This window comes from Cyclopterus lumpus, chromosome 13 (assembly GCF_009769545.1).
Source record: "Cyclopterus lumpus isolate fCycLum1 chromosome 13, fCycLum1.pri, whole genome shotgun sequence".
Lineage (NCBI taxonomy): Eukaryota > Metazoa > Chordata > Actinopteri > Perciformes > Cyclopteridae > Cyclopterus > Cyclopterus lumpus.
Window position 1 is genome coordinate 10,582,113 of NC_046978.1, and position 11,416 is coordinate 10,593,528.

The window sequence follows — 11,416 nt, forward strand, 5'->3', positions numbered from 1 at the left end:
TATGATCGCATTAACCCCGCCCACCGGTGCCCCCTCAGGTCAACACTGTTAACTCTGTCAGCACTGTTAGCTCCTAGTCGCCAGCTTAACCGTAGCCATTTGTTAGGAGCGGTGGGGAGTGACACGGTAAGTTCTGAATTTTTAATAACATTAATAAGTGAACTGTTTGCAGATCATATAGCAGGTTATCTGCTGGTATGAAAACAAACAATACATCCTTTTGGGGTACAAACGCACAAGGCAATTTAGTACTATAGGTCAAGGTCTAGTGTAAAGCAATATGATTGCACATTTCCTCTACACTGTATGCTGGCTGATGTTTTCCCTTTCTTTCCACATGATAACACAGTGCTCAAACAGCAGAGAGAACCAGTACCATAAAAACCTTTTCAACAGCATGTCATTTCTGCACGTTAGGTTTGAGCACAAGTGTTACAGTTAAACTTACTTCAACCCTTGCGGTCTCCATTCAACAATACATTATTAATGTTGAGAACTATTAGAGAGGTACGTGTTTTTAGCACATTCATTTTAGCACATTTAAGGCTACTGCAGGAGACTGGGGAAGGCCGTAATGTGGGTTACAGGCTTATTCTCCCCACGCCAGAGGGGTGACACTCTATAATACTATAATATAAAAAGTATAAATACAAAAAACTATATCATTGTAAAACAACATATTGTTCACAATACTATGTTCATTGAAAAAGAAGAAAAAACATATTTCTAACATGCTGCAACCGTCCCTGGTTGTGTTGCTACGTTCACCATTTGACTTCTTTCATTCAAATTCATATTGTGAAATATGTCTCATCATCATCATATGTAAGTTTGACAAATAGGAATTTGGAGAACTAAAATTCAGATTAAACACAAGAGTGCTCGTCAGGAAAAGAACCTCCTCATTGTTGTTGTTGTGTGAAGAGGGCAGCCGGTGGTTTTCAGGAACAACTCCCTCCTCCAATCATAGGAGCCTTGAGAATCAGAACGTTGTGCAGTTGTAGAACCAAGTTAGGAACATTAAAAAGGTGTAACAAAAGTGCTGTCACAAGACAGAGGATACAAGGTGGAAACGAGATTTGGAGGTTCTGGGTTGACGCATTCTGCCTCATGATTCAGCATTACGATGGATCTTTCTAGACAAATAAAAGTAATTCAGCATTTACTACAAAACTGAAGGTCCCCCTTCTAACTATCCAGATTACATTTTAAAAAGATGTGGTATTAAAAATGTCCCCAAGTTGTTCCTACCCAGGTATTCAGACAGTACAAATATCCTAGCTCATTTTATATGGCACAAGAAAAATCGATTCACAACGTTAATACAAGGATGACATGAAAGGTATTTATGAAATGTGTTTTTTTGTTTAGAAAAGTTGAAATTCAATCTACAATGCCATAAAAAGAACATATCTGGGGACTGGTGTTTTTTTATCCAGATGGTAGAAGAAGTTATTGAGAGCTATTACTCTTTTTTTTCTGGAAAAATAATGCTTATCTTTGCCCACATCAGAGCCACAAACTGGGACTTGTTTGGGTTAATGTGTAGCATCTGTTTATCCTTTTGACAGATGCTTCCAATGTTAATGCTATAAGCAAAGCTAAACGTGTGACCAGGAAATCTCTATATTGAAAACATGAAGAAGAAATTGTATATCTCTCTTCTCATTGGAGAATTAGTATCAAACACTTTAGAAGGAGAATTCCTTGTTCCTTCCGGGTCAAGCTAATTTAATATGTTGCTTTTACTGCAAAGATATGACTATAAAGGTCACTGGTGCCTTACTGGAGCACACTGGCATCATGGAGTTGGTACTCTGCAGAGAGAAGAGTGTGCAGATATTCTTTTTGTCATTGCTGTCACTTTTTCATCGTTATGCAACAACTGGTTTCAATGGTGATCTTTAGGACCCAAAGTACCCTTTGTTTTCATTCGTACAAGGTAATTAAACTCATTCTCCTGGTATCTCGAGTCTATTCAGTCCTCATTATACAGCTTGAATAAAAACCATCAGTACTCGAGCTCCTGAGTACCCGAGCAGGAACTGCATTAATACAGAACTTTCAAATAAGTTCATGGGGGCGGGAAAGGATTCACCAGAAATGTGCAGATACTGTATCTGAAAGGAGCAAAATGCAGCGATATCTGGTGAGCGATATCCTCCTCCGAGTCCCTTAGGATCTGCATTACCTCAGAATCACCTTAAAGCGCTGACTCCCATTTATCAAAGGGATCCACAATTGGTCCACAGGGTGAGCGCCAGTCAACCATAAATCTCGAAAAGTCAGATATGGCAGCGTCTACAGCACTTCTCCCACCAATTACGTCTTTGTAAGCTTTGATGCATGTAGTATTTATCGTCAAAGCAAAGAAGGGGATCATGAAGCTGCCAATATCCACCTGATCTCAACAACCTCTGCAGCTCCCCACAACATACTGATGGTGGGAGGAATCCCAGACTGGATGGAGCTTAGTCATGACTGGTGTGGCCTCCTTTGTGCAGTGGGAAAGGATCCTCTCGCATTGATAACCCCAAATCCATGGTGTAGATGGTTATAAATATTGAGAGTGGGGTTGAAATAAGAGGATCACGACATGGTACGTGGTAGAGTGGCACGTGGAACAGCGCCATTTCCTCACCTTTCTTTTTTTTTGTTTTTGCAACTTCACAAGTAATTTCCATAAAAATGCTGTGTTGACGCCACTGGTTTGTATGCAACGGGAGGAGATATGACAACACATGCAAACTGATACTATATTTATTATAAGAGACATGATTTAAAAGGTCACCATCCGGGATGCCTCAAAGAGAGCCACGGGAAGCCCGGCGGGGGCATTCTCTTGTGAAGAGCGCCGACTGGTGGGTACTTGAGGTACTTACAAGGGGTACTTACTTGGCCTCTGATATTCGTGTGATAATCAGGTGGAGCCACGCCGACCGCTGGGCGGACCGCCCACCCGTCGGCGTGCGAGGCCTCCGTGCACGTGCGTGCGTGTGAGTCCATACCAACGAACCAGCGGTGGGAAGTTTCCCAACTGATAACGTCGATTCACGCCACTGTTGCCCGACTTGAGTCGCGCAACTAAAAGGAGGCAACAGCAGTGAGGCGGCTTCCCATAGAAGGTAAGGCGTTGTGACTGGAGCATTTGGACTCTTTGCTTTTTGGTCAAAGTTGTGCTTTTTGTTTTCTTCTGAACAACTGTCCCATGTATTCCGCTGCAGCTGTGTGTAAACAAGCCCATACAAAGGGGTTTGTTCTTACTTCTCAGCAATGCTTAGCTATGCTGCAGTAGTTCATACGGAAGCAGTGCACATGGTCTGAGGGAGGGGAGAGCCATCCGGCTGATGCAATATAAACCCGGAGCAGCTTCTGGACTCCTTTAGTCCTCATTCTGGACCAGGGTCCCTTTTAACGTAGCTTCACCAGTGTTGCGTCGTTTATAGAAGTGATCCGTGTCGCGTGGTGGTCTGCAGTTAAAGTAATCTGTGGTGGAGGTGAGGAGAAACATTGCCTTCTATGGCGAGTCCCGTTTCCATATTTACATGTGCTACTGGAATGCTATACATATATGTTTTAATGCATTTTCATTCCACTGTAACTATTGATTTGGAACTACTTTTTGTATGGGAAATAATTAGTACGAACACATCTCAATCAGGAGAGACCAGATGAAGAAAGGGTCGTGTTTATTGTTAACAGGTGATATGTAAGGATGAAGTCCCCGTGAAACTTTTTTTGGGGGGAGTTTTTCCTGATTCGGTGTGAGGTCCTGGGACAGGGATGTCTTATATGTACAGATTGTAAAGCCCTCTGAGGATAATTTGTTATTGTGGGCTATTCAAAATAAACTGAATTGAATTGAATTAAAGTCTCAGAGTCTTTGGCACTTGGAGATTTATAATTGAGAGCCGACTTTCCCGATCAACAACGATATAGACCCCCCGTGGAGTCCAGACCTGGTGCTGATGAGTTGATGAAGCTGATGGATCCGTGGAGACTGGGCGGAGATAGGGAGGTGGAGGGGTGTGTAACTGCAGCATAAATAAACTGAAGGTAGAGAGACGGTCATATTTAAATGAGACAGCAGCAAGATGATTGGCTAACCGTGTCATTGTTTCGTTGTGCTTATTGGATAGAGGGGACCAGCTGATCTAAGCAGCTGGTCCCCTGCTGTTGTTTAGAGATGGCGATGTATTTGACGTATGAGACAATTTAACATGTTGCTTTGAAAATAGTAGAGGAGTTGAAGTAAACCATTTGGAATAGTTTAAATACACGGTGATCATCTACCAAGCCTATATGTGGATTTCCCCGTTGTTGTAGTTATTAAGGGCACAGTGCCAGCTGGTGGTCAGAAACATACCCAGGACTGAGGACTGTTGTATAAATCATGGACACCTGAACTATTAACTGAAATATAGTCTAAAATAAAAGTTGCACATGTTTTAGGTATGTATATTATTGCGTAGATTCTGTATTTGGTTTAACTGTGATATTTTTGCATAAAGTCACAAACCATGGGGAGGGCATGGAAAGAATATAAACCTGCAAGGTCACGTCTGCTAAGCTCTAACGGGGGAGAGAGGGGGCTGAGCTGCACCTGGTTTCAAACTAGGGTGTCAACATAGCTCAATCTACATCACAGATGAGCCTATTACTGGCTGTACTGTGTATGTATGGTTTACATTCAATAAACAGTAAGAGATGAAGATCTTCAGACCCCAGTGATTATGCATCCACTGCATCGTGTGTGTGTGTGTGAGTGAGTGAGAGAGAGATCGCGAGATCGCTGTCACATGGCACTTTGTTTGCTCCACCCCAAGGGCAGGTGGCCTTTTTGTCGTGCTGCTTTATACACTCCATGTGCCAAGTGGGACATCAACGGCCTTTGAATTGGCTCTGTGCTGCGGCCGTCTTTTGAAATCATGCAGGGAAAATTGTAATTAAAGACACTCCGCAGCTTTTCTCAATTTCATGTGAGGAAAAATGTCATGTGGCACACTTTAACCCTTAGATAATGTGTATTTCCCAGATGCAGGTGGTTCTGCAGGTGTGTGTCTCACTGGTGTACAGGTCCAGTATAAATGACGGACTGAAAGCACTATATTCTAAGGATGTAATGCCATCTAAAACATTAAATTACATGCAGAAAATAAAAAGTTTCTAATGCTATATTTCTCATATACCGATACTAGATCTATGTCTATAAATCTATTTATGGCTTGGATTTGTGATTTATCACTAAAGAATGTTGGATCAACTCTGTGCTTATAAACAATATCACAGCTGACATAAAAGACATTTAATGGAGCTCAAGTATTCAGCCTCATGCCAAATAGTGACGGGCATGTGTTGAGTTCGACGATTGGCTGAGAAGAGCCCACCCTCCTTTATTTAGCCCTGCGTGTCACATCTTGTGCAGTGAGTTCTGAACCTCGGGGCTGATCCCGCCTCCTTTTGCCCGCGCTGCAATGGATATGATGATGGAACGTAAAACAAGGACATATTCTTTCACGTCCGACACGTTGACGTGAGAAGTAAACATTTTACAGAAGCACCTTGTTTTTCCCTTTGGGTTTCCTTTCTAACTTCAGCCTTGTGTACACTCAGCAGGGTTGTTTTGGCCTCTGCATGTTGGTCCAATCAAACGGTTAGCCCAATGGAATGTCTGGCTCAACTTGTTCAGGTCATCGTAACCTAGACAGACCACACAAAAGGGGATCGGCATCACAGCTGGTTTGCGTCTTTAGCTCGGGGGCCGTGTTCTATTTGTGGGCTGGACACCTGGATAAGAGGCGTCTGTGTCACGTGTCAAAGCAGCTCTTTCAAACGTCTCTCTCGGCTCTATTCAGCTGACTGGAAATGAAATCTACAGCTCCACTCACTGGAGCGAGTGGTTGAGTGGATTTCTAAGCTGAAAGAAGAACAACTGTGTGTGGCAGTAAAGACAGGAGATCCTGTTTTGTGTGGCGTTGTGGAAGTGAGTTTGTGTGCATTGTTAGTCAGATCTATATCTGTCTCTGATGCGCTCCTTTAGCAGAGGCTTTGAAATTGGAATCTCAGATTGTCAGGATTATGCCCTGCACAATGTTTAGAAAATATCACAATGTAATAGTTCGGCAGATAATGTTGTTATGAACCATCTGGCAACATCATGGTTGAGTTGACTTCATTCTGTTTTGTCATCATGTAATGAACGGTGAGATTTAAGATGTTACTGCTGACTTTGTAACATTAATATTGCATTTTATTGTAACTGAAAAATATATTGTTCACTCGCCTCAATTTGACATATTGGGAATATTGATATATTATTATTGATATATATATATATATATATATATATATATATATATATATATATATATATATGTCAAAAATAGTATTTTTTTTCTTTTTCTCCTTAGTCTGATAAAAGGCATAGTAATCTCAGTGCTCAACTCATTCCTGTCTTCTTTTTGTCAACAGCTAACTTATCTCGTGTAGAGCTTTTGGTGCCAGCCAGGATGATTCTGGCAACATTAAAGGGCATTGGGAAGCAGCTCCTGCGGGTGAAGGTTGTCGACTGCAACACAGTGGACTCCCGGTTGTCTCGATGCCTCAACACGTTCGACCTGGTGGCCCTCGGCGTCGGCAGTACGCTGGGTGCCGGAGTCTACATCCTCGCCGGCGCCGTAGCGCGGGACAGCGCTGGACCCGCCATCGTCCTCTCCTTCCTCATAGCCGCCTTCGCCTCAGTCCTGGCCGGTCTGTGCTACGCCGAGTTCGGAGCCCGCGTCCCCAAAACTGGCTCGGCTTACCTCTACAGCTATGTGACAGTTGGGGAGCTGTGGGCTTTTATCACAGGCTGGAACCTCATCCTCTCATACGTCATTGGTGAGACACTTTAAATAAGGAGGGGAAGCATGTGGCTGCTACAGATATTGATCAGTGTACATGACCACTGTCCTCCACACAGGAACTTCAAGTGTGGCCAGAGCATGGAGCGCGACCTTCGATGAGCTGATCGGAGGGCACATTGAGGGATTCTGCAGACGTCACATGACCATGAATGCCCCAGGCATCCTGGCAGAGTACCCAGACTTATTTGCCGTCTTCATAATAATCACTCTGACGGGTGAGGAGCAACGCGGATACATCTCTGAAAAAAGTTGTATCTCCTTTTTTCCTTTCGACATCATAGGCTTTTCGTCTTTCACATTGTCTTTTTTTATTTTTTTATTTTTTTACTGCTCACAGGACTGCTTACATTTGGAGTGAAGGAGTCGGCCATGGTGAATAAAGTGTTCACCTGCATCAATATGGTAGTGCTGCTGTTTATGATAATCTCTGGCTTAATCAAAGGAAACCTGAATAACTGGAACTTGAAGCCTGATGAAATCCTTAATGCCACCAGCAACTCTAGCCTCAAGTGGGTGACATGAAGAGCGTATTCCCTAAAATGTTATGAGCCTAATAATATACCTGTGTGTTTTGCTTTAAAAAAGCAAATGCATTTTCTTTGTTTCACTTCCAGTATCTCTGATACCCCACCGTCTGCAGAACGTCTCGGTGAAGGCGGCTTCATGCCGTTTGGCATGAGTGGAGTCCTCTCTGGCGCCGCCACCTGCTTTTATGCATTTATAGGCTTTGACTGCATTGCCACGACAGGTGAGAGGGAATACATTACGTTGATAAGCAACACTCGTGACCCCGATCCTCTCACATCTCCAGCCGTGTTCCCTCCCCAGGAGAAGAAGTGAAGAATCCTCAGAGGGCCATTCCCATCGGCATTGTGGCCTCGCTCCTTATTTGCTTAGTGGCGTACTTCGGTGTGTCCGCGGCCCTCACTTTGATGATGCCTTACTACCTGCTGGATGAGAACAGCCCTCTGCCAGTGGCCTTCAAGTATGTGGGCTGGGAGGAAGCCACTTACGCAGTGGCCATTGGATCGTTATGTGCCTTGTCGACCAGGTAAGAGGCTTTCCTGCTGCCTCTGCATGAAAAGGATTTAATAATTCATGTATTGTACCTTAAATATATTTTATTTTATTTTATTCAGTACATGAGTGGATGTAGTATTATTTGATTTATTTGGGTGCTGAACCATTTAGAGTGAATTTTGTGATTTATTTATTTATTCTTTAACGGACATTAATCAGCTCGACCTTGATGAATCTTGGGTTGTTTTCATGGTTTGGACTCCTTAGTTACAGTTTTGGGAAATCTTAATGCTGTAGCAAACAACATTTTAGATGGTGGAGTCCTTCAAACCTTGTGGCCACAGTCCTCTGTTATATTTTCTAACCGTGTTCATGCTTTTTTTCTTCTTCTTTCTCTCTCCCATACTAGTTTACTAGGCTCCATGTTCCCAATGCCCAGAGTGATCTGGGCCATGGCAGAAGATGGGCTGCTCTTCAAATGTTTGGCCAAAATCAGCCCGAGAACCAAAACCCCTCTAACAGCTACAATAACATCTGGTGTTGTGGCAGGTAAGGTCATGACCTAAACCTACTAACTGGCTGGGGTTCCCATCATCCTATAACCCGACAAGACGCGCTTGGCACACGACGCCTCAGCACAAGCACTCGGCCCAAAACCAAGATGACGATGCGGCACAAATGTCCTGCAAATGTAATATTTCTTACATTATTGCCATGTGCAAAGCTGGCACAGGAACACCCTCAGTACAGCATCCCGTGCTGTTCATCCGGATTTCTGGCTGAGAATGGCTGCAGTTGAGGTCTTGTGTAAACGCCTGACTTCCCAAACGTTTTTGTTAAGTAAAACCAAACTCTGCCTCCTCCTCCTTCCTTCATCCTTGGCGTAGTCTCCTAGGCTCCATGTTTTCCCTGCCACACATTATCTTTGCTATGGCTCGCGATGGTCTGCCCTTCTTGTTTTTGGCGCGTGTCAGCAAGAGGAAGACGCCCAACATCTCCACCTTTTCACGGCTGGTAGGTAGCTGACATGAGGCCCAAGGCAACAGTGCCCCCTTGGGGAAGGAGGACGTTGGCTCTTATCACATGACGTTGCAATTAAATGGAGCTCTACAGCAATAGTTTGAACATGTGTATGAATTGTGTTAAAATGCAATATCTGCACATTATACTGTGGTCAATGTGCATATTACATTGTTTTCATTTTAGGATTAGTTTGAAGAAATCTCTTATCTTGTATGTTTTTCTCCTGTGTGTCCTGCAGCTGTGATGGCTTTCCTGTTTGACTTGAAGGACCTGGTGGACCTCATGTCCATTGGCACTTTGCTGGCCTATACTTTGGTGGCTGCCTGTGTGCTGGTCCTCAGGTATACACCTCATCTCTTAGTTGACATAAGCAGTCTATGCTTGCCAGAATGCTAGAGGTGCACTAAAAGCATGCGCACACACAGTCGGCAGGCTTTTTCAACGTTTAAGGACAAGGTTAACAACACACCCGGAAGGGAGAGCGACTTGATTCTCTGCTTATGTAGACATTACTCACACGACAAATGGCGGTTTGATGCCACATTATTGCTCTGAACCTCGTACGATGCACCTTTTTAAAGATGCTCACAGTCTCAGTTTCCATTTGATACGAGACTGTCTCATAATGTAAAACATGACTTCAAATAATAATTTTTATGATCTGAAAGATTATAATTTACAGTCGCCGACCTTGCTAAACCTACTGACCTCCAGCTTTGCCGTCTTTAATGCATTTTTGATAATAGTCATGAATAATCCTTTGGAGCATATTCACTGGAGAGAAATATCTGCTAAACCCCTCATCATGAAGGGGATGCAGTATGGTTTTAAACTTCGTTAGGATTTTTTTTTAAATGTCCTCATCCTTTCGTGAACAGCAGTTGTGGGAGTACAGCCGTTTCTCAGCGTGAATCTGACCATCTGTTTCTCCATCTGAAGGTACCAGCCTGAACAGCCCAGTGTGGCCTACAAGATGGTCAACACTCAGGATGAACCTGAAATGGCTTTTAACGAGGGGAACGTCGACGATCGCTTCACCATCAGGAATTTACTTTTCCCCTCAAACACGGAGCCGTCCCCTCTGTCCGGGTTTGCCGTCAACATTTGCACCAGCATCATGGGTGAGACGCACACAAAGCCCAGGGGAAATCAGAGGATGGCGGCGGAATAATTCACCTGGTTACTGATACGGCACTTCATCTCACGGTTTAATGCTCCCCTCCAGGTGTGTTGGTGTGCATCTTCGGCATCGTAGCTGTCCAAGGACGTCTGGCAGTCTGGTCGGTGTCTGTCCTCAGCTTTCTCACGGTGGTCGGTTTGATGGTCACCTTCATCGTGTGCAGACAGCCGCAAAGCAAGACCAAGCTGGCTTTCAAGGTAGACTGTTGTAGTATTCTCACACCACGTCATAGTTGCACAATGTACAACGGGACCCTGCAGCTTGTGGGAAAAGTACTCTGCTTTGTGTTTGTTTGCATGTTATGCTTGTTTAGCACTTTGAATATGTTCTATAGAAATACAGTTTAATTTGCTAATCTCAAGAAGACCTCTCCTGTTTACTAGACGGTTTCATTAAAAAAGCCCTGTTTAAACGCAACAGAGCAAACGTCACCAAAGAGAGGATTAGCTCTGTAGACTTTACATTTGCTTCCAACCTGCTAAAGGACTACACACCGTTTAAACTAATCCAATGCAAATAGTGTGTACTTGACATTATAGCCGGTCATCCTTTCTTAATATTTAAGGTTGGAATGTTAAATGCTCCCACTTTCTTCTCGCAGGTTCCCCTGCTGCCCTTTCTCCCAGTCCTCAGTATGTTCATCAACGTCTATCTCATGATGCAGTTCGACAAAGGAACCTGGATGCGCTTTGCCATCTGGATGGCCTTAGGTATTTTGGAATTTTGGCCGTACAATGCCAAATATGATCTGTTGCTGTACTTATTTTGAAAATGAATTGATATTTTTGCCACACTGTTTCTACGTAGGTTTCCTTATCTACTTTGGCTATGGTTTTCGCAACAGTGCAGAGGCCAGCACCTACACGCCCACCTCCACAATAAAGGTTGAGCCCATGGCCAAAACGAAGGAAGCCTTTCAACACGACACAGGAGACGATGAGGAAGATTCCTGAGGAAACGGGAAGGTTCACTGATCCACTCTCTTTCTGTTCTGTAAAGGGCGACTGTCGGTCAGTGGTTAGCAGGTCCGTCTTTCAATCAGGGGGTTGGTGGTTCAATCCCCGCCCTAGTCGATGTGTCCTTGAGCAAGACACTTAACCCTGAATTGTTCCCTGTAGCTGTTCTACAGTGTATTAATGTAACATGATTGTAAGTCGCTTTGGATAAAAGCGTCAGCTAAATGACAAATGACATGTAATGTAATGTAAAATAGCTGCAAATCCACGAGAGAGATACGGAGACTTTCATGCGCCCTTCCAATCAGAGCGTTGAAGTGAAAATTATCCGA

At 43.7% G+C, this 11,416-nt stretch overlaps 1 protein-coding gene across 2 annotated transcripts; it reads left to right on the top strand.

Annotated features, from left to right (window-relative positions):
- The first annotated feature begins 2,919 nt into the window (after positions 1-2,919).
- On the top strand, positions 2,920-11,239 carry LOC117741626 (high affinity cationic amino acid transporter 1-like). Of its 2 annotated transcripts, none has more exons than XM_034548769.1 (12): positions 2,920-3,125; positions 6,472-6,879; positions 6,962-7,120; positions 7,243-7,414; positions 7,520-7,653; positions 7,734-7,956; positions 8,335-8,474; positions 9,187-9,289; positions 9,888-10,069; positions 10,174-10,325; positions 10,730-10,838; positions 10,936-11,239. In XM_034548769.1, the coding sequence occupies exons 2-12, from the start codon at positions 6,510-6,512 to the stop codon at positions 11,079-11,081; spliced, it is 1,890 nt and encodes a 629-aa protein (XP_034404660.1). In that variant the 5' UTR covers positions 2,920-3,125; positions 6,472-6,509; the 3' UTR covers positions 11,082-11,239. The 2 variants fall into 2 exon arrangements, with proteins under 2 accessions (XP_034404660.1, XP_034404661.1); XM_034548770.1 differs by lacking the exon at positions 2,920-3,125 and adding an exon at positions 3,318-3,497.
- Positions 11,240-11,416: the final 177 nt, after the last annotated feature.

Bases quoted from the DNA above. Each gene is read 5' to 3' on its own strand.
- LOC117741626 (XM_034548769.1), top strand. From the start codon at position 6,510: ATGATTCTGGCAACATTAAAGGGCATTGGGAAGCAGCTCCTGCGGGTG. The intron at 6,880-6,961 runs GTGAGACACTTT...TCCTCCACACAG, and splicing joins CATCCTCTCATACGTCATTG to GAACTTCAAGTGTGGCCAGA. The intron at 10,070-10,173 runs GTGAGACGCACA...GCTCCCCTCCAG, and splicing joins CATTTGCACCAGCATCATGG to GTGTGTTGGTGTGCATCTTC.